General features: G+C 41.3%; 3 protein-coding genes across 4 annotated transcripts in view; 2 read left to right on the forward strand and 1 right to left on the reverse strand.

Annotated features, from left to right (window-relative positions):
- Positions 1-24319, reverse strand: part of EVA1A (eva-1 homolog A, regulator of programmed cell death) — a 477272-nt gene that overhangs the window by 241427 nt on the left and 211526 nt on the right. The gene's annotated exons all lie outside the window — the stretch shown is intronic.
- Positions 6291-9329, forward strand: LOC148534181 (serine/threonine-protein kinase SBK1-like). The gene is made up of 4 exons (XM_088467284.1): positions 6291-6336; positions 6963-7165; positions 7679-8811; positions 9262-9329. Exons 1-3 carry the CDS (start codon positions 6315-6317, stop codon positions 8450-8452), a joined length of 999 nt encoding a protein of 332 aa, XP_088323410.1. The 5' UTR covers positions 6291-6314; the 3' UTR covers positions 8453-8811; positions 9262-9329.
- LOC148534182 (serine/threonine-protein kinase SBK1-like) lies at positions 20755-22892 on the forward strand. The gene is made up of 3 exons (XM_088467182.1): positions 20755-20872; positions 21467-21669; positions 22110-22892. The coding sequence occupies exons 1-3, from the start codon at positions 20755-20757 to the stop codon at positions 22890-22892; spliced, it is 1104 nt and encodes a 367-aa protein (XP_088323308.1).

The following is a 24319-nucleotide window of genomic DNA, read 5'->3' on the forward strand; positions in this document are numbered from 1 at the left end:
AGCTCTTATCAGGAGAGATGTCCTTTGATATTCTTGGTAGATACCGCGGTAATGAATGGGGCATGTACCGCATCATGGATATGATCCTTAGTAGAGCCTGCCCTATGTTTTAGCTTTCCATTTAAACTAGTATTTAACATTTTCTAGGAATCCCTTAAGCATTACAAACATTGGCACTCAGATCTTGTATTGGCCTTGCAGTGACAGACTCCAATGCTTGGAGGGTGTAAATTTCTCAAAACTTGTGTATTATTTACAGTAACTAATGCTAATGATGTATAGACCCACCCTGCCATCCATTGTGACCCGTTCTCACCTCCTGTGTACACAATAGAGTCTGCATGAATGGGCACCATCTAGGTGATACAATGATTTGCACTTGCATAGAAGATCACCCATTCCCATGCTCTCTCTAACATGATAAAAAAGGCTGGTAAAACCTTTGTTTGGTGCCAGGGGATAAAGGGCCAGCAGAATAATCCTCTTAATGTTGCAGTGACAGACGCCAATGCTTATAAACTGGTCCTATATAAATATTTTGTTTATATATTTAACTACATCCAGATCTTCATTAAGACCACTTGGAACAAAGTATTTAATATAAAAACCAGTATGATTCCTGATGGTACAAATTAGTAATGATAGTCGCACACTCTGCCATGCTGGGCATCTCACTGGGCCAATGTTGCAGCGGTTTCTCAAAATAACTTTCCTGCCTAATTAATAATGTAATGAGAATTAATCATCTTAGACCCTAGAGTAACTGTAAGAGATCCGGCCACTTGCATGTGTCACCATCAAGTTGGTCTCTAGTAATGGAAAACAGACCAAATTGCAGGATGGTGCTATACTCGGGCAATAATCTCTTCCTCTGAGTTCTTACTACATATAGTTTATTACAAGGACATGATGTAATTACTTAATTGTTACGGGAAAATATCCCAACATGGCGTAATCCGGGATTAAATGGTACTAATGGCACAATGCAGGAGATGTCACAGAAATCTACGGCAAAGTGCTAAATATCACTTCAGATCACAGTCCCCATTTTTATTAATGGGGACTATGATCTGACCCTGATGTACTAAACTCCAAAAAGTGAAGCTTTTCGGAGATTAGCCCTAGTAGTTTACACCGTCTTCAGATGGTGTAATATACTGTAAGCCTATGGGGGCTCCAGGTGCAGGAGAGGGATCTTTCGCTTCGGAAGCTAATGCTGTGCGCATGCGCAATGTCGGCTTCCCCGGGTGTAGTCTTTCTCTTCTGTGAAAGATGTCTACAATCTGCCCGGGATAGCAGTTACCGCAACCACTGTTCCTACGAGTTCCCCTTTGTACATAGCGGAAAATGGCTACATAATAATTGCAGCAGTTCTGCGATTATTAGTATATAGACCCCAAAAAAGTGCTCATTTTTAATATATCATAAAAAATATTTAATAAATATATATATATTTGCCTTTAACCCGGATTGCGCTATGTTGGGATATTTTCCCTTTTTTATGCTTCCTAATGCATGAGAATGTGATGAAATCCATGGCAATAAGAAGCATTTTCTGGGTACAATACAAGATTGTCCAGTGTAATGCCAGGTACACACTAGGCGATGTGTTGTCCGGATCGGACGACCTATCAGGCACACCGTCTAGTGCGTCATCGCCCATCGTCATAGTTAGTGAGGGCCATGCTGCCGAATGCAGCATGGCCCCCACTGTCGCTTCATCACTGCCGGCATCTGCAAGTGTGTACGCACTTGCAGATGCCAGGTCGGTACACACTAGACATAGTCATAGTGTGTACCGGCCTTATGTGCGTTTACAAGAAGTGGTATAAAGCAGATGATAGGAAAGAAACCTTTATGTGCACTGTACAATATATATTAATGAGAGTGACGTTACACTGGGGAGCACCAGACAGTGATTTCTCTTTCCCTTGGACACAAGGATCTCATCTAACACCACATTGATTTGCACTAGTTGTTTCCTTGGACATATTGCATCATTGTGTCTTCTAATTTAGAGATTCTTTGCTATAATACTCAGATCTGACTTTTGATTCTTCTTCCATTTACCCATAATACACAGCACCATTTATTGGTTCTATTCTTATCCATTGCTTTCTCACATGTAATGGGCTATTTATATACTTTTCTGTTACACTGAGTTGCAACTATGGCCCGTATTCAATTAGATTTGAAAAGCCGCAATACGCGAAAATTTTTCCGATTGCCGGTTTTCGCATGGTCGGGAACGTATCTCCATATTCAATTCCAGATGGATTTCGTGTAGGAAAGTCAGTGCAATATAATAGGCGAAAAAGTTTCTCCAAAGAATAGCAGGTGAAAAGTGCAAAATCTTTATTATAGGGTGCAAACGTGGGGAAACCACTCAGAACCCATGAAACAGCCCCCCAAAGGCCACTTATGCACACACAAAAAAATATAAATAAGTAAAAATACTTCAAAAAAGTACTTTCATTTTAGGGGCAAAATAGTAAAAAGTGGGGGGACAAGCATATAAACTAGCGAAATAGACTTCTTGGAGGTCTGCAAGGATGGGTCAGGTATTTTTAGGATTGCAGGTGCATGGGGCAGGTGCCTTTTTCACGTTTTTAAAACTTCACTTTAGAGACTTTAAAATATGCTAGCACCCATTTTCAAATACCCCAATTTTGACTGGACTACTTATTTTCTGCAAAAAAATACTGCTTAATGCCATTCTTCACCACATTTACAAAGACACTAAAAACAAGGATTTTAAACAACTTCAGTACCCCAAACAGTTTCAGTTGGGCTATTGGTACACATCTACATTGATCCCCAATGTTAGTGCATCTTTTTTGGGGGTACACACTGATTATCCCATTTCTAACAGTGCTTTCCGCCTGTTGCGAAAACAGAAAGCGGCAAATTCGCGTGTTTAGTAATTGAATAGGGCGAAAAAAGCCTGGATGCGTACAAAAAAATTTTCGCATCTGAAACTGGTGATGTAGGCAAAAAGTCAGGCAGGCGAAAACTTTCTGAATTTCGCCTCTTATTGAATACGGGCCTATATAGCGCCATTTTAAGGTAATACCCCATCTATTTGGTTGTTACTGGATGAGTATGTATGAATAAGGTGACTCTCGGAGTATCGCCTGAAATGCTGCCTTATTTGTGTGTAATTTTATAACTCTCCAATACTTTGGTCCGAAACCTCTCATCTTACCTGTTCCCACAGTACTATGCATGTAATGACTCTCATTGTAGCTAACACAGAATACAGTACTTTCAATAGATATTAGATACATTTTGTAGTAGACCAATAAATATACATTGAAATCAACAACTTGTCGGTGGAATGCACATTTAGCTTTAATGCATAAATCCTTATTAACCTAAAATCTATGTACAAGTAAATGTTTTATGAAAGTAGTTTCTGTTTTGGGCATAACGGTGGGTGGTGGAAAGTTCTCAAAACTTGTGTATTATTTACAGTAACTAATGCTAATGATGTATAGACCCACCCTGCCATCCATTGTGACCCGTTCACACCTCCTGTGTACACAATAGGGTCTGCATGAATGGGCACCATCTAGGTGATACAATGATTTGCACTTACACAGAGGATCACCCATTCCCATGCTTTCTCTAACACGATGATGAATGCTGGTAATAACATTTGTGTTTGGTGCCAGGGGATAAAGGGGCAGCGGAATAATTCCCCTAACAGAGAAGAGAGTTTAGCTTTTGGGATTGTCTATTAATACTTAAGATAATTTTGTACAGTATGTTGCTTTTTTTAAAATGTAAATCACTGAGTCCTACTAGGAAAAGTGTTATATTATTATTATTTATTATTAATGTATGCCAGTGTGTAAAAGCAGGGGTGGTTTAAGAGAGGAGGGGGCACACATGCAGCCAGTGTGCGGGTCCCCTCCTTCCCGGCAGTGCAGGAAACTAAGGCTTTGTGCCAGGGTATACTGTGCACGCGCAGGTCTCCTGGAACATGGCGCCCATGCTATGTTTCCAGAGACTTCTCTAATACGTATGTGCAGACCACTAGGAAAATGGCCGCCGCACCATTTTCCAGGTGATTTCTGTCAGCAGCACCTATGCAGGACTCCGGAGAGCAGTATAATTATATGGGTGCAGGGTGTGCGGTGTGAATTCCCCTGGACCCAGGGGCTTGTGTGCCCTGCACAGCATGGGTCAGCCCTGCCCAAATGTGATGTCATGATGTAAGGAAGAGGGGGCCACCACTGGGACCAGGAAGCCCCCAGCACAGCCTAAGGATGTGTAGGGCATCTCTCCACCAGATCCGCCAGGTGCCACTCCAGACACCCTGCAAGCCCTGCTCACCCATAGTTACTGCCCTGGCAGACAGTAAGGGGCTGAATAATTATTAATTTTAATGAACTTTCTGCCACAAATCAATACATCTGCTGGTTTTGCTATTTCTATAAAAATATCTGTGTGATGTAACTTTCCTTACATCACAGATGGATGTAGTAACATTTCTTTTGAGAATAAATATTCTGTAATCTAGATCAACTGCATCAAAATATTCATACAGAGGTTTCCTTGGTCATATAAATAATTTAGTTTGTGAGTTAGGGAGGGATGTACCAAGCATGATAATGCGGCCAAAACTCAGAAAATGACGTTTATAGAGATTTGGTGGCATTTCCATATGTACCAAGCTCCAGAATGTGATACATTGCAGAGCCTGGACCCAGTGGGTGACGCCATCCATTAGAAGCCTATGGGCTGCTTATCAGGTTTCCTCTGAGAGGGATCCAATCTGATCCCTCCCAGTGCGGTGTTATGCGCATGCACAGAGGGACTTCTGGGTAATATACCCGAAAGTCCCTCCAGCATTTGACTATCACAAAGGACAGCTTTTATCGGAGAGCTGTCCTTTGCGATTTTAATCTCATTTATAAGTTAATACAGGCATAATTAACACCAGTATGTACCCAATACATGGCAGGATGTACCGCTGCTTAGTACATCCCAGCCATAATCATACCGAGCCACATTAGCATATCTGAGGTATGTGTACAAGGTTAGAATTTATATAACATATATAGAGTAGAATATATAAATAAATAAATATATATATATATATATATATATATATATATATATATATATATATATATATATATTAGGGGTGAGCGGGTTCGGTTCTACTCGGTTCCATTCGGGTGTTTTTACCGAATCTTATTGGGTATCAGCTGTCACGAGTTTTGGATAGCCAATAAGATTCGGTAAAAACACCCGAACGGAACCGAGTAGAACCGAGCCTGCACATCCCTAATATATATATATATATATATCTCTCATCACTCACTGGTTATGAATCTGCTATTATGTATGTGTTTGTTTCATATGCTGTGCATTATATTTATGCCTAGTACTTGTGTATACCTCTTGAACATCTCTCATCTTGCCTGTTCCCAGAAGCAATGCATGTATTGTCTGTGTATATTATACGTATAGTCTAGATTTATTCTCATCATAGATAACACAACTGTCACAACAGGATACAGTACTCTCAATACAGTATAACATTTAGATATTGTAGTAAAAAGTAAATATACATTGAAATAAAATACGCCTTGGTGGAATACATTTATCATTAATCTACATGCAGGTAAATATTTTATGAAAAAGGCTTCTGTTTTGGGCATAATGATGAAAAGATTGGATCATCTGAAAAGTTCTCAAAACTTGTGTACCATTTACATTAACAATTCTAAAGAACTGATGACAATAATACATAGACCCTCTCCCTGCCTACTGCAATCACAATAGACTCTTTATGAATGGACATGATTTAGGTGATACAATGATTTGCATTTGCATAGAGGTTTCATGGTCTTCCAATTATCTCTGGGTAGAGAGACACCTCAGCCCCCTGTCTTGACTCCCCATAAAAGATGTAGTTTTTGCTCTTCAGTCATTCATTTCTGAGGAACTGAACGCTAAGGACTATCCACAGCCAGTTGTTCAGATTGAACATCTCCAGCAGATCTCAGCCAACTTGTTGGACCAAACCTGTCCTGAGACTCCTAGAAGCAGCTTCCCTAAAACCCATCTCTGCCTGATGCCCTACTGCTTAGGTAAGTTCACATAACATTCTCTAACATTTCACCTTAAAATATTTTTTGTCTTGTATTTACAGATCTGAGTCTAACCTTGAGTAAAGGACTCGTGCTGTCGTCTTCTAGATTAAGATGGAAGCCACTCAGGATTTTCAGATCCAGAGGGCCGTGGAAGATGACTTTTACGTTTTGAAGTATCTGGGCCAAGGAACTTATGGTGAAGTTGTGATGGCTCGTGAGAGAACAACAGGTACAACCCCATAGCCTTAAATTGTCAGTTCTAGAAAGATTTCACTGATCAAGTATGTCCTATAATATATTTAAAAAGTGGCTACTGCTTAATGTGTTTGTCTTTAGAAGTGTTACTACCTTTTTTGTTCAGTAACTTTGTTGCAAGTGTTAGTATAGATGTGACTTTTTTGGATTAGATAGTAGGGAAAATTATGAGAATGTGTCCTACAAAAACTACTACTAGGCAGTGCTGATCTTCCCACGTGTCTAGGGACACCACAAGCTGGGGGCAAAACAGAAGTTATTTGGACATCCCTATGATGCATCAGAGGGAGTCTCTAGGACGGATGCATGTGCAGTCCTGGAGCCCATAAAAGGCAACAAAAATAGGTAGCTAGAGGGGGCACAGTCTCGCCAGAATCCAAGGAGGGAGGGGGTGGCCACCTAATATTGTGCCTAAGGGTGGCCTAACACCTATATCCACTGCTGCTGCTAAGAGATGGCTTCCACAAATGCATGAAAGTGTGTGTATTGGGGGTGTTTATGAAAATGGTTATAGACCGGTTACGTTGTTTTATGGGAGTTAGATGTCATTTACAAAAGATTTGACTCTGTGTCTCAATTGTACTTTTTTTTTCTAATTAGGTAAAACGGTCGCCCTAAAGCTAGTCGGGAAGGGCCGATCCCCACAGACCGCTTTCTTCCATGAGCTCTGCGTGTCCATCTACCTCTCCAGCTACGAAGGGATCATCTCTACTCAGCCCACCTTCATTAATTCTGCTGACCACTATGTTCTAATCCAGGAGCTGGCACCCGCCGGATCCCTCCATTCCCTCATACAGCGCGGTGTAAGTAAAAAGCAAACAGAACATTTTATTTATATTTTAATGTAAGAATTGAGTGTTGCATAATAAATAACACCCACTATTACACTTGTATCAGGGTAACACATACGTGTCAAAATATGAGCCTAGGAATGATCAGGAATACATATCTTAACAAATGAAAAAAATAAATAAATATATATATGTCATGGTTGGGTATAAATTAGTTTATTAAATTTGTACTATGAGGATGAAGATTAAATTCGGTCACTATCTTTTCCTATAGTTTTCCTCCTGACATAACTTTACACCTGACTACTACAACCTGTGATGATTTAGATTTTATGGATACTGACAACCAGTGACATTCATTTGATAGGAACTCTGCAAGCCAACACCCCATAAAGCAGTAAAAGGCTATTTCAGACCATATTAACGATTCATAATATTTATCAACTAATTATTTCATAAAGAACTCCATAAAATGTGTTTTTCCTGCCATATATATCTCTAAAACTACATTTACTCTATTTTCAGGTTGGTATTCCAGAAGAGATGGTGAAACGTTGTGCGGTACAGCTGACCAGAGCTCTAGAATACATGCACAGCAAAGCACTGGTGCACAGGGACCTGAAACCAGATAATGTGTTACTAATGGACAAAGAATGCTACCACATTAAGCTGAGTGATTTTGGATTAACTCAGCTGGCAGGTACCCTTGTTCCATCCATGTCACTCATCATACCTTACATGTCACCGGAACTCTGTGACTTGAAACAAGGTGAGTTCCTACTCTTGGATGCTAGCATTGATGTCTGGGCCCTCGGTGTGCTTCTCTTTGTGGCATTCACTGGAAACTATCCATGGAAAAGGGCTGTGGCTGAAGATCCAGTATTCCAGGAGTTCATCTCCTGGCAAAGTTCTGTACAGCATATTCCACCTCCAACATGCTGGCAGAAATTCAGTAGGAAGGCTCGGGACTTGTTCCACATTCTGCTCTCCAAAGATCCCACCATCCGGAATCCAGTCGGTGTTGTCCACAATCATCTTGACTTTCAATGGGCAGTCGAGGAAATTCCCCAGGAAACCACAGAGGTGGTTGAAGACCTTGAAATGAGAGACTATGAGGGCCATGTCATCATAATAGAGGCAGAAGAGGAATATATTATTGTGGAAAACCTCAGTGATCAGGAATATATCATTGTTAGCTACACCTCGGAGGAAACTGTTTCTAATTCCAGCACCTCAACATTGATGCTCTGGACGGACAACAGCAGCCTTCACCTGGGCTCAGAGGTCGAGATTGGCTGACCATATCAATTTAAGAGATGGAGGTAGATGGACTTCCTCTAGGGGAAAAAACTATTTAAAAGCCAACGCACGCTATTACTAGTCTAAGCATATTATCTGCTTTCAACTGGAATTGTGGATGTGACTATTTACCCTACAATTTGCCATGCCAATGATTGTGGAGATTGTTTCACAGTCACCAAATCAAACTGCAAGGACACCAACAGCTGGGACTAAGGAAACACTTGGGATGGCTCAAGACCATTGCTGATGACCCAGACAAAAGCCAGCCCTCAGTGACTGGAGAGAGCAAGAAGTAGGTTTCTTCTGCCAAAGAGGCACCGGAGTGATGGCGAGCCTGGAACAGAACAACCAAATGGGTGAGATTTGTCCATTCTGTTCTGTTTATTGTAATACTATAGTGAGTGGTTGGTGGGAAATGATTATACCATTGTGGCTGAGATATATGGTAACTGATTATCATACAGCTTGGTTTATGATCCTATCAACTTATTTACAAAAAATAATAAATAAGTCTTCCACTGTTAACTATTTCAAGACTTTCACTCCAGACCATATTTCGCCATCTTCCTCCCAGTGTGACATCAGACTTTAGACAATCTCTCTCTGTCTCTCAGCTCTCTCTTTGAAAGTCTATTTACTTTAACAAGTGGCATCCTCTCTCTATAACATCTGGTTCAGGTTCTCCATAGCTCTCTGACATCTGACAATAGATAATCTCCCTCTCTCTCTGTGTGATCTCTCCAGCTAGGCCGTCTCCCCCTGGCTGTAACTCCTAACTCAAGACTGTCTTCTCTTCCTCCCTGTAGGTCTCGTGGCCAGCATCAGCAGCGAGCGCAGTCCGAAGTATCCAGCCCGGGACATGTGGATGAAAACCGTCAGTTCATATACAATAATAAATATACATTTTTTTTATTTCTAATAAATATTTTTATCACTTTTCCAAAAATTGTGTCATTTGTATTTTTATTAAGTAGTATCATAGTAAGCTGAACAAATATTTCTGTATACACACATATGGGTGAGATATCTCAACATGTCCTAGAATTCATGCACAATACTGGTCTATACTGTACATAATAAATTTTATATATATATATATATATATATATATATATAGTATTATAGCTTTGTCTGCACTCAGACACTGTCTGACAAAACAGTCATTCAGGCAAATGGATTTAACCATTTCATCCATTGTCCTGTGTTTGGGAGCAAACATCTGATTGTCATTCACTCCTATACGTTACCAGATTTTTAAGCCAAATAGTTGGCTGGTTGGAAAGAGCATCTGTACAGTAGGTGAGTGGTCAGCATAAGTGTTTGCTAACTATAACTCAGACTGTGAATCACAATCAATAAATCCCCAGGACAGCTTTGCAATATCTTCCTTTATGAGAAATAACATTACAATAGGTAGAAAATATAATTAAGAGCTAGTAGCAAAATGGTCTTAAATTACTCAAGAAATAAAAATCCAACAAAATACAAGTGTGATTTATTAGTTCTTATTTTGATAAAAGTATGTAATCTTACAGTCTAATGTCAGAGGCAGGAGTGTATCTAGGTATTTGAAGGCCCCATAGTAAAAGTGTGTAAGGGCCCCTATGTACCACCCAATGGTGTAAAATGTCTATAACACATGTAACTGTGACAAGGAAGATGGGCCCCCCTCACCTCTGAGCCCCATAGCACCCCTTGTACCTATGTAGTTACAGCCAAGGATCTTCATTATTTGCAAGTCCTGTGTCCTCAGTCCCATTCTTATCCTCTACATTCTTTATCAGTAATGTTTTTAATTAGCAGGTCTTTATTTTGCAAGTTGGGGGTCAGTAAGTCGTCAGACAGTTCTAGTGTTCCTTCTAGCACCCTACACCTGTCACAGCCCGTGCAGTTCCTCTTTCCAGTCTGGGGTGTCTCTCTCTGCTCTGGGGTGTCTAGTACACCCTGGTCTGTATATCAGGAGTTTGTTGCACCAGAGCAGAAAGCGACACCCCAGGCAGGAAACAGGACCTGCACAGATTGTGATAGGTGCAGGGTGCTAGAAGGAAAAAAAATATATAGAGAATGGTTAAAAAGAAAAACAATCCCTGTACACACACATGTATCATTATTTCCTATAATATGAACTGTGCAGATGAAGGTAGCGTTCCCGCTAGGCTGTTTTAGCGGGGCGCGGCGCCCTGCCCTCCTTCTGGAGGGCAAAAAGCACCCTGCCCTCCAGGAGGAGGGCAAAAAGCGCCCTGTCCTCACAGCCTGCGCGAGCCGTTCTCACCCGCGGGACGCAGTGTCCCGCAGGTGGAGAAACATGCGGTGACCCGGTCACCGCCGGAGAATAGACGCCGGGCGCATGCGCCCGGCATCTATTCTCCCTGTCTGCAGGGTTTGGGGGCTGCCCGGCGTGTCCGTAAGTGCCGGGCACGCCCTCAAGAGTGACGAAAAGGGGATGCGTCTTATAGACACGCCCCCTTTTCTGATTACCACGCCCCCTTCTCGGTCGCGCGCACGCAAGGGCATGCCCTTTCTAGCTCCAGCGCCCCGCCGGAGCTAGAGGGAACACTATGAAGGGATTTATTTATTATTGCTTGAGGTGTGCCCTGATTATTAATGGTTTCTTATTGCCACAATATACGGCAATAAGGAATCCTCATTCGCTTGAATGTATCATTGAGTCATTAGGACAGGGGCTCTGATAGCCCGTTCCGGCGATCAGTAAAAGTAGAGTTTAGTATAAGTGCAGCACTACACTCTCCTTCTCCTATGAATTTGGAGGTCGCATCCCACTAGTTTAGATAATTTATTAAGTTATTCATATAGCACTGGCATATTCCGCATTCTTACCTGATTTTTTCATCCCCTCTCTGGGAGAAACCTGGAGAGGAGAGGCAGCTCGCAACGTTGGGGGGCGGTGCTCTGGTGTCATTAGGCCCTGCCCCCGTCGTGGCAAAATGCCAAAAGTGGTAATAGAGTAAAATAGTGTTTGCAAATTCTCTTTTACAAAAGATTAAAAAAAACAGTACAGATTTTCTATCACCAGCCCTATCACCGCTTTCTAATAAATAGATCTGAGCTGGCAGAGGATCACTTCTGTACTAATTTACAGACTGTATTTAGCTTACACATATTTTACCCAATATATATTGGAATATTTTTTTCAAGATTATAAAGTATATACGGTAACTGCAAGTTCCTCCTGTCCATTCATTAGTTTAGCTATAAAGGACCACAATAAAAAGACAGCAGTTAATTACTCTTACACTTACCCTGCCAATCTGTCTGTTATATGTGTAACATACTTTCCTACTTTTGAAAAAGCATCTCAGGGACATTGTGACTGCAGCACATAAACTACACACTGAGGGCCCCATGTAACAACAAAGCTTATTACCAGCCACTAGTGTTCATCAATACTTACCCCTCCGGTGAGGTCCTCTGCTCACCGCTGTCAGCGACGGGCTTCTGTGTAATGCGCATGTGTGACGAGCTGTATGCGCATGTTCATGGCACTTTAACCCAGCAGGGACCCGGCAGTGTCTGGAAGACTTTACTGACCCTGGAGAGACAGCGCTGGGTCCCCATTGCCAGCAAAGGAGACCGTAAAGATGGCGAGAGCGATGAAATGAATAAAGAAAAGATGACATAACCCCTCTAGCGAGTGCTAATGGAGTTATGTATCGTTGATAAATGGGGCCCTGAGCTAGAAATTGGTTCTTGCAGGTTGTCACACATCTCTGTAAGTCATCACACTTCCTTGAGGACACAATCGTGCAGCCGTTAGAAATCTGCTGAAAATTTCCCTCCAAAAATGGCTGCAGCCTAGGAGGAGACAGATGCTAGAGGTCCTACTGGACCTCTAGTGTCTATCAGGCCAGCTCCACCACCGCAGCATCGGACCACACACGCTCTCTGTGTGCCTGGCTGCCTGTGAGGAGAAGAAGCCGAAGAGGAGCAGCATGCTTACAGAGGAGCAGGCGGACGCCGGGGGCGCATCACCTGACTGAGGTACACAGGTGTGGGTGGGGGCTCAACTACAGAGGACACGACATATGGGCTCAGCTACAGGGGGCTTGGCATATGAGCACATCTACAGGGGGCATTGTATAAGGGGCCCTGCATAATGGGCACTGCTACAGGGGGGCCTGCATAATGGGCACTGCTAAAGGGGGCATTGCATAAGGGGCACTACTACAGGATGACTGCTAAAGGGGGCACTGTATAAGGGGCACCGTCTCCTAATTTGTTATAAGGGTATTGCTTTGTGTCATGTGTTATACGTTGCATGTGTAAGGGCATTATGTGTTATAAGGGGCACTACTTATTGTGTCATAAGGGATATTACTCTGTCATGTAACTACACACCTTAAACATCTATGGGTGTGTTTGTGTTATGGGGGGGAAGCGTCTGAAACTTTTTTAGCAGGGGAGAGCAAAATTTATAGTTACACCACTGATATCTCCCTAGCCGTTAGTGCATACTTATCTACTTTTATTGCATCCTTTCTGGGAGCAGCTCGGTTTGGGGGGTTGGGCCGGATGGGTGATGTAATTAGGCCCAGCTAAATGGCACAAATTGTGCCGTTTAGCTTCGCACCCTTGCGCTCTGCAAATTGCCCATTAAATCTCCCAATCCTGCCCACTTCACTAGAAAGTGGGCAGGATGCGGGAGATCTGTTTATACTTGCGGAGGGCTACCCGAAAAATCAGGAGCCTCCTGTGACTTCTGGGAGTGTAGGCAAGTATGCGTTAGTGTGCAGGAGAATGGCGGCCATTTTCTTGATTACCTATCTTGCTAACAAGGGTATTCAATATGGAGCGAAAACTCAGTTTTTGCGACTTTATCGCACCTATGACGTAATTATCGCAGGTTTTGGTTTTACACCGTATTCAATTTCGAACCTGTGAAAAGTCTTTGAAAAGAAACGGGGATGACTTTTCACCACTGAATAGGTGGCGAAAAAAAGTGCAGAATTGGGGTTTAGGGGTGCAGGCTTAAAAAAAAATATCCTGCACCCCTGGAAATGACATTTTAAAAATAACTGTCAAAAAAAGTTTAAAAAAAAAATAGGGACACCCCAAAAAATTTATTTAAAAATTGGGGAGAAAAAAAAAATGGGAAAAAATTGTTTAAAACTAGGGAAATAGGTTCAGGGCTATTCTGCAAGTATGCGGCAGGTGTATTCTAGAATAGGCTATTAGCGGCAGGTGCATATTTGCAGAATTTTTAAATAAAGACTTTAGGGATTTAAAAATATGCTAGTACCCATTTTCATGTACCCCAAATTTGATGGGAACACTTAAAAAAAAATGAAAAAAAAAAACCTAAGTGCTCTTCTGCATCACTTCTTCAATGTCGGGAAAAAAACACCTGCTGCGTCTATTTAAATCCCCGACTTTCATTTCCAGGCTAAAATGGGGGTACCCATAGTGATCCCCATGTTTTTACAGTTTATTCCAGGTAAATTTCGTTTTTTTCACCGATCCTACTTCACCGGGTCCCGTTTTCGTAGTTTTCATATTGAATAGAGGGATAAAGCGGGCGCGCGCCCGATACTTTATCCCAGGAAAATCTCCGATATGCAACTTAAACTTCGACAGCGAGGTTTACGTTCCATATTGAATACCCTTGTTAGTCTTCTTCCCATTGTTTCCTCCAAGGTGCTGTGCCCAGTCTCAGGGCGATTGCTAGACTTTTCAAGGAGTCAGGGAGATTATCACTATATAAGATAGAATTGGTAAGTATGACATGCAGCATTAATAGCCTCAACTCTATAATGTGTCTCTGAAAATGAAGAAATAAGAGCTGTGCTATAAGTTAGTGGTATAACAATGACTAACCAACCTGGTTTTGCCTTAGAACAAATTGCTGCTTTATATCTACTGGATACATGACCGAAATCTCACTTCTGAACCCAATTTTCAGTCCATTACATTTGGGCCCATGTCCTACACACACCCGCGAGCCAGCCACCTCACCACGCTGCACTTCATATTTACACTAAACACATTAATAGCGCTGCCTAGACAATGACTTTAATTTCTGTCAATGCTTGATTTATGTGCTCTAAACACAGCAGTTAATTTGATTTAATGTTAGAATTAAAAGTAACAAAATTTATAACAAGCTTTTGGACATTTTTGTAAGCTGGTGTCCAGCTGACAACTCCGTATGACCACCCCGTGTATCACACCTGCTCAAGGCTACAGGTGCCCACTTGCTGTCATTTTGTATACAGGTATTGAATTGAATAACTGGGTGACATTGCAGGATGTGTGTATTACAAATACAGTCTATCCCCCAATAATGATTTTCTGAAATTAATAGGATAATTTTTCCTGGGGTGATGGAAAGATAACTGCTGTCAGGCTGTGTGTGTGGTGTGGTGAGCGTTTGCTGACGGGCCGCATTGGAACCACAAGGGATCCAGGTATATGTGACCAAATAGACCAATAATTCTATCACTCACCTTAACTTCCAGGCATGGTAGTATCTTATCTGAGCATGACACAGACACAGCAGGGGTCTATTGCAGGACAAATAATGAAATCTAAGTAATGAGGGGATACACCCAGGGCTAGGTAAAATGTCCCTTTATACAAATGACTGAACTGATTAGAACAGAGAATGGAGCAATCCTGGGAGTATAATGCTATTTGATGGTCAGACATCAGATAACGCTCTTAGAGAAAGTGACTTCTTCTCTATTACTGGGTCAGACATGTTGGTCTAGATTTAATGTAATTCATCACTGATTTCCACTATCTCTTAGGGGCCCATTTATCATTGATCACATACTCCATGCGATCTGGGCTGGATAATAGCACCCATCATCACAATGCAGAGTGCGATCATAGCACCAGGATATATGAAAAGCACATGTAGGAAGAGGGGCCCATCCCTGTGATGAGCTGGGAGTGAAGTGACCATGTCAGCGCTCTCTTCACCCCTGTGCCAGGACTCCTGCATAATGTATGTGTGTGGTCTGCAGACCATGTATGTGCGGCGGTCATTGGTGGTGAAGGCTCCTCCGGAAATCTCTTCCCGCTAGTTTTATGACGTATAGCCCATAGGCTACAGCAGTACATGGCATTAGCTGCGGGGACCAACCTCCAGAATTAATCTGACAGTATGGCATCCCCTATAGCCTCTCTCTCTCTATCCTGCTGCGGTCCCTCCATAATACATCTGGATGATACTAAATATTTGTGGATATCCCCCCAATAAAGTTTATTTTTGGGAAATATGATGCAAATATTTAATGATAAATGGACCACTATGGGGCATATTCAATAATATAGAATAGTATAAAGTATCACTGATAACGACTTTTCACAGCCTAATTGAATATGACCCTAAGAGGCAGATATATCATGAAGAAGAAATTCCTATTGCCAATAGAGTTTTATGCTGGTGAATTGGGCAGCGCAGGTCTCAGAAAATCGATCTCGCTCTCCTGCTCCCCCTCCCTCCCACCAGGCGTCCCCCCAGCATTTATATATGCCCTAATTCTATATTTAATAAGATGTCTGAAATATCTGTGTATTGTAACTTTATCACTTTGTGGCAATAAAACATTGTACATCCTTGGACATAAGGTGATCTCATCTAACACCACATTGATTTGCACTAGTTGTTTCCTGGGACATATTGCAACATTGTGTCTAATTTAGAGATTCTTTGCTATAATACTCAGATGTTATGGTGCATACACGGTCAAATTTTGTGTCAGATCTGAATAACAACAATTTTAAAAATCATTCAATCGTCCATATCTAAAAGAAAATCTGACATGTGAGTCTGCAACGATGAATGATGCGCGTTCCTGCATGTTAGATAACGATATCCGACATCTGATGTGTTTGCAGTCAGATTTGTACGATTCCATTCATTTTAATACTGTCTGAAATCGTTGAAATCATTCATCTGACAGATATGACCGTGTGTATGCACCATTACTTTTGATGATTCTTCCATTTACCCATAATACACAGCATCATTTGTTGGTTCTATTCTTATCCATTGCTTTCTCACATGTAATGGGCTATTCATACACTTTTCTGTTACACTGAGTTGCAACTATGGCCCGTATTCAATTAGATGCGAAAAGCCGTAATCTGTGAAAAAGTTTTGCCGATTGACGCTTTTCGCATGGTCGGAATGTATCTCCAAATTCAATTCCAGACAGATTTCGTGTACGTGGAAAGTCAATGGAACGTAATAGGTGAAAAAGCTTCTCCAAAGAATAGCAGGTGAGAAGTGCAAAATCTTTATTATAGGGTGCAAACGTGGGGAAACCACTCAGAACCCATGGAACAGCCCCCCAAAAGCCAATTATGAAAAAAACATAACACCCCAAAAAGGTACTTTCATTTTGGGGGCGAAAAAGTAAAATGTGGTGGGACAATCATAAAAACTGACAAAATAGACTTCTTGGGGTCTGCAAGGATACGTCAGGTGTTTTTGGGATTGTAGGTGCATGTAGCAGGTGCGTTTTTCACGTTTTGTAAAACTTAACTTTAGAGACATTAACATATGCTAGCACCCATTTTCAAGTACCCCAAATTTGACTGGACTACTTATTTTATGCAAAAAATACTGCTTAATGCCATTCTTCCCCACTTTTACAAAGATGCTAAAAACAAGGATTTTAGTTAACTTCAGTACCCCAAACAGTTTTAGTAGGGCTATTGGTACACATCTACATTGATCCCCAAAGTTAGTGCATCTTTTGCTGGGGGTACACACTGATTACCCTATTTCTGACAGTGCTTTCCGCCTGTTCTGCATTTGCCACTTTCCGTTTGTGCGTGTTTATTAATTGAATAGGGCAAAAAGCTGGGACGAGCACGAAAATTTTTTTGCGTCTAAAACTGGCGATGTAGGCGAAAAGTCGGACAGGCAAAACTTTCCAACTTTTTGCATCTAATTGAATACCGGCCTATATAGCGCAATTTTAAGGTACTACCCCATTCTATTTGGTTGTTACTGGTTGAGTATGTATGAATAAGGTGACTCTCGGGGGATCGCCTGAAACGCTGCCTTATTTGTGTGTAATTTTTATAACTCTCCAATACTTTGGTCCGAAAACCTCTCATCTTACCTGTTCCCACAGTACTATGCATGTAATGACTCTCATTGTAGCTAACACAGAATACAGTACATTCTATAGATATTAGATACATTTTGTAGTAGACCAATAAATATACATTGAAATCAACAACTTGTCGGTGGAATGCACATTTATCTGTAATGCATAAATCCTTATTAACCTAAAATCTATGTACAAGTAAATGTCTTATGAAAGAAGCTTCTGTTTTGGGCATAACGGTGGAGGGTGGAAATGTCTCAAAACTTGTGTATTATTTACATTAACTAATGCTAATGATGTATAGACCCACCCTGCCATCCATTGTGACCCGTTCTCACCTCCTGTGTACACAATAGAGTCTCCATGAATGGGCACCATCTAGGTGATATAATGATTTGCACTTACACAGAGGATCACCCATTCCCATGCTTTCTCTAACACGATGATGAATGCTGGAAATAACATTTGTGTTTGGTGCCAGGGGATAAAGGGCCTGCAGAAAAATCCTCCTAACAGAGAAGAGAGTTTAGCTGTTGGGATTGTCTATTAATAATTAAGTTAATTTTGTACAGTATGTTGCTTTTTTTAAAATGTAAATCACTGAGTCCTACTAGGAAAAAAGTGTTATATTGTTATTATTATTTATTATTAATGTATGCCAGTGTGTAAAAGCAGGGGTGGTTTAAGTGAGGAGGGGGCACACATGCAGCCTACGTGAGGGTCCCCTCCTTCCCGGCAGCGCAGTAAACTCAGGCTTTGTGCCAGGGTATACTGAGCATGCCCAGGTCTCCGGGAACATGGCGCCCATGCTATGTTTCCAGAGACTTCTCTACTGCGTATGCGCAGATCACTAGGAAAATGGCCGCCGGACCATATTCCCATTGATTTCTGTCAGCAGCGCCTATGCAGGACTCCGGAGAGATAAGTATAATTATATAGGTGCAGGGTGTGTGGTGTGAGCCCCCCTGGACCCAGGGGTTTGTGTACCCTGCACCCATTATAGATATACCAATGTGTAAAGGGTCTAACAAAATAATCATCTTAATACAGCATGGGTCAGCCCAGCCCCCAAATGTGATGTCATGATGAAAGGAAGAGGGGGCCACCACTGGGACCAGGAAGCCCCCAGCACAGCATAAGGATGTGTAGGGCGTCTCTCCACCAGATCCACCAGGTGCAGCTCCGGCCACCCTGTAGCCAAATACAGGTGCCATGGGGCAGCAATGGTGCCATCCCCTTGGCCTTGCACCCTCAGTTGTGTCACTGCTCACCCATAGTTACTGCCCTGACAGAGTAAAGGGCTGAATAATCATTAATTTTAATGAACTTTCTGCCACAAATCAATACATCTGCTGGTTTTGCTATTTCTGTAAAATATCTGTGTGATGTAACTTTCTGTACATCACAGATGGATGTAGTAACATTTCTTTTGAAAACAAACATTCTGTGATCTAGATCAGTGGTCGGGGAACAGGGGTAAATTACCGCATTTGGGGTAAAACAAATTCCTGGGGGTAATGGACGGTCAGCTGGGCATGCATATGAATCATTGCATGCCTGGCTGTCCGTCCATTACCCCCAGAAATGGAGGTCACTGGCGCGTCACAGATGGATGTAGTAACATTTCTTTTTGATAACAAACATTCTGTGATCTAGGTCAACTGCATCAAAATATTCATACAGAGGTTTCCTTGGCCATAAAAATCATTTTGTTTGTGAGTTAGGGAGGGATGTACTAAGCATGAAAATGTGGCCACAACTCAGAAAATACCATTTATGGAGATTTGGTGGAATTTCCATAAATACAAAGCTTCAGAATGAGATACATTGCAGAGTCTGGACCCGGTGGGTAACGCCATCCATTAGAAGCCTATGGGCTTCTTATCAGGTTTCCTCTGAGAGGGATCCAATCTGATCCCTCCCAGTGCGGCATTCTGCGCATGCAGAGGGACTTCTGGGTAATACACCCGAAAGTCCCTCTAGCATCTGGCTATCACAAAGGACCGCTCTTATCGGAGAGCTATCCTTTGCGATTTTAATTGCATTTATTAGTAAATACCGGCGTAATTAACACTGGTATTATACCCAATAAGTGGCCAGATGTACCACCGCTTAGTACATCCCAGCCATAATCATACTGAGCCACATTAGCATATCTGAGGTATGTGTACAAGGTTAGAATTTATATATTATATAAAGAGTAGAATATATATATCATAGAGTAAAATCTATATAGCATATATATATAGAGAGAGAGAGAGTATTATATATATATATATATATATATATATATATATATATATACTCTCATCACTCACTGTTTATGAATCTACTATAATGTATGTGTTTATGTTTCATATGCTATACATTACATTTATGCCTAGTGCTTGTGTATACCTCTTGAACGTCTCTCATCTTGCCTGTTCCTAGAAGCAATACATGTAATGTCTGTGTATATTATACGTAGTCTATATTTATTCTTATCATAGATAACACAACTGTCACAACAGGATACAGTACTCTCAATACAGGTATAACAAAATTTAGTTATTGTAGTAAAAAGTAAATATACATTGAAATAAACTACTCGTTGGTGGAATACACATTTATCATTAATCTACATGCAAGTAAATATTTGATGAAAAAAAGCTTCTGTTTTGGGCATAATGGTGGAAAGATTGGATCATCTGAAAAGTTCTCAAAACTTGTGTATCATTTACATTAACAATTCTAAAGAACTGATGACAATAATACATAGACCCTCTTCCTCCCTACTGCAATCACAATAGACTCTTTTTGAATGGACATGATCTAGGTGATACAATGATTTGCATTTGCATAGAGGTTTCATGGTCTTACAATTATCTCTGGGTAGAGAGACACCTCAGCCCCTTGTCTTGTCTCCCCATAAAAGGTAGATGTAGGTTTTGCTCTTCAGTCATTCATTTCTGAGGAACTGAACGCTAAGGACTATCCACAGCCAGTTGTACAGATTGAACATCTCCAGCAGATATCAGCCAACTTGTTGGATCAAACCTGTCCTAAGACTTCTAGAAGCAGCTTCCCTGAAACCCATCTCTGCCTGATGCCCTACTGCTTAGGTAAGTTCACATAACATTCTCTAACATTTCACCTTAAAATATTTTTTGTCTTGTATTTACAGATCTGAGTCTAACCTCTGAGTAAAGGACTCGTGCTATCATCTTCTAGATTAAGATGGAAGCCACTCAGGATTTTCAGATCCAGAGGGCCGTGGAAGATGACTTTTACGTTTTGAAGTATCTGGGCCAAGGGACTTATGGTGAAGTTGTGATGGCTCGTGAGAGAACAACAGGTAAAAGCCCATAGCCTTAAATTGGCAGTTCTAGAAAGATTTTACTGATCAAGTATGTCTCATAATATATTTACAAAGTGGCTACTGCTTAATGTGTTTGTCTTTAGAAGTGTTACTACCTTTTTTGCTCAGTAACTTTCTGTTGCACGTGTTAGTACAGATGTGACTTTTTTGGATTAGATAGTAGGGAAAATGATGAGAATGTGTCCTACAAAATCTACTGTTAGGCAGTGCTGGTCTTCCCACGTGTCTAGGGACGCCACAAGCTGGGGGCAAAACAGAAGTTATTTGGACATCCCTATGATGCATCAGAGGGAGTCTCTAGGGAGTCTTGCCGATAAAAGGCAATAAAAATAGTTAGCTAGAGGGGGCACAGTCTTGACAGAATCCAAGGTGGGAGGGGGTGGCCACCTAATATTGCGCCTAAGGGTGGCCTGACACCTATATCCACTGCTGCTGCTAAGAGATGGCTTCCACAAATACAGGATAAGTGTGTGGATTGGGGGTGTTTATGAAAATGGTTGTAGACCGGTTACGTTGTTTAATGGGAGTTAGATGTCATATACAATCAATTGTACTTTTTTTTCTATTTAGGTAAAACGGTCGCCCTAAAGCTAGTCGGGAAGGGACGATCCCCACAGACCGCTTTCTTCCATGAGCTCTGCGTGTCCATCTACCTCTCCAGCTACGAAGGGATCATCTCTACTCAGCCCACCTTCATTAATTCTGCTGACCATTACGTTCTAATCCAGGAGCTGGCACCCGCCGGATCCCTCCATTCCCTCATACAGCGCGGTGTAAGTAAAAGCAAGCTAAACATTGTATTTATATTTTAATATGAGAATTGAGTGTTGCATAATAAATAACACCCACTATTAAACTTGTATCAGGGTAACTCATACGGGTCAAAATATGAACCAAGGAATGTTCAGGAGTACATATCGTTTAACAAGTTTTAAAAACATTAAATAATATGGTCATGGTTGGGTATAAATTGGTTTATTATATTTGTAATATGAGGATGAAGACTAAATTCAAAGTCACAATCTTTTCCTGTAGTTTTGCTCATAACCTAACTTACCACCTACAAGCCAACACCCCATAAAGCAGTAAAAGGCTATTTCAGACTATATTAACGATTCATAATATTTACCAACTTAATATTTCATGAAGAAGTCCATAAAATGTGTTTTTCCTGCCATATATATCTATAAAATTACATTTACTCTATTTTCAGGTTGGTATTCCAGAAGAGATGGTGAAACGTTGTGCGGTACAGCTGACCAGAGCTCTAGAATACATGCACAGCAAAGCACTGGTACACAGGGACCTGAAACCAGATAATGTGCTACTAATGGACAAGGAATGCTACCACATTAAGCTGAGTGATTTTGGATTAACTCAGCTGGCAGGTACCCTCGTTCCATTCATGTCACCCATCATACCTTACATGTCACCGGAACTCTGTGACTTGAAACAAGGTGAGTTCCTACTCTTGGATGCTAGCATTGATGTCTGGGCCCTCGGTGTGCTTCTCTTTGTGGCATTCACTGGAAACTATCCATGGAAAAGGGCTGTGGCTGAAGATCCAGTATACCAGGAGTTCATCTCCTGGCAAAGTGCCGTACAGCATATTCCACCTCCAACATGCTGGCAGAAATTCAGTAGGAAGGCTCGGGACTTATTCCACGTTCTGCTCTCCAAAGATCCCACCATCCGGAATCCAGTCGGTGTTGTCCACAGTCATCTTGACTTTCAATGGGCAGTTGAGGAAATTCCCCAGGAAACCATAGAGTTTGTGGTTGAAGAAGAAGACTTTGAAATGAGAGACTATGAGGGCCATGTCATCATAATAGAGGCAGAAGAGGAATATATTATCGTGGAAAACCTCAGTGATCAGGAATATATCATTGTTAGCTACACCTCAGAGGAAACTGTTTCTAATTCCAGCACCTCAACCTTGATGCTCTGGATGGACAACAGCAGCCTTCACCTTGGCTCAGAGGTAGAGATTGGCTGACCGTATCAATTGAAGAGATGGTGGTAGATGGACTTCCACTAGGGGAAAAAACTATTTAAAAGCCAATGCACGCTATTAGTAGTCTAAGCATATTATCTGCTGTTAATTGGAACTGTGGATGTGACTATGTACCCTAAAATCTGCCACGCCAATGATTTTGGAGATTGTTTCACAGTCACCAAATCAAACTGCAAGGACGCCAGCAGCTGGGACTAAGGAAACACTTGGGATGGCTCAAGACCATTGCTGATGAACCAGACCAGAGCCAGCCCTCAGTGACTGGAGAGAGCAAGAAGTAGGATTCTTCTTCCAAAGAGGCACCAGAGTGATGATGGGCCTGGAACAGAACAACCAAATGGGTGAGATTTGTCCATTCTTTTCTGTTTATTATAATACTATAGTCAGTGGATGGTGGGAAATGATTATACCATTGTGGCTGAGATATATGGTAACCGATTACCACACAGCTTGGTTTATGATCCTAAAAACTTATTTACAAAAAATAAATAAAAAAAACAAATTATAAGTCCTCCACTGTTAACCATTTCAAGACCGCCTCTGTCTTTCACTCCAGACCATATTTCACTATCTTCCTCCCTATGTGACATCAGACTTTAGACAATCTCTCTCTCTGCTGTCATCTCTCTATTTTAAAGTATATTTACTTTAACAAGTAACATCCTCTCTCTATAACATCTGGTTCAGGTTCTCCATAGGTCTCTGTGACATCTGACTATAGATAATCTCCCTCTCTCTCTGTGTGATCTCTCCAGCTAGGCTCTCTCTCCCTGGCTGTAACTCCTAACTCAAGACTGTCTTCTCTTCCTCCCTGTAGGTCTCGTGGCCAGCATCAGCAGCGAGCACAGTCCGAAGTATCCAGCCCGGGACATGTAGATGAGAACCGTCACTTCATATACTATAATAAATATAAAATTTGTTTTAATTCTAATATATTTATCACTTTTCTAAAGATGTCATCATTTGTATTTTTATTAAGTAGTATTATAGTGAGCTGAACAAATATTTGTGTATACACACATATGGGTGAGATGTCTCAGCATGCCCTATAATTCACGCATAATACTGGTCTATACAGTACAGACATACTATATATGTATGTGTGTATATTTATCATACATATAATTTTAATATTATAGCTTTTTCAGCAATCGCACACTGTCTGAGAAAACAGTAATTCAGGCAAATTGCTTAAATCAAATGGATTTAAACATTTTTATCTGTTGTCCTGTGTTTGGGAGCAAACATCAGATTGTCATTCCCTCCTATACGTTACCAGATGTTTATGGCAAATAGTTGGCTGGTTGGAAAGAGCATCTGTACAGTAGGTGAGTGGCCAGCATAAGTGTTTGTGATTCACAGTCTGAGTTTTAATTAGCAATCAATAAATCCCCAGGACAGCTTTGCAA

This window comes from Taudactylus pleione, unplaced genomic scaffold (genome assembly GCF_031769625.1).
Source record: "Taudactylus pleione unplaced genomic scaffold, aTauple2 ptg000070l, whole genome shotgun sequence".
NCBI classification, from domain to species: Eukaryota; Metazoa; Chordata; class Amphibia; order Anura; family Myobatrachidae; genus Taudactylus; species Taudactylus pleione.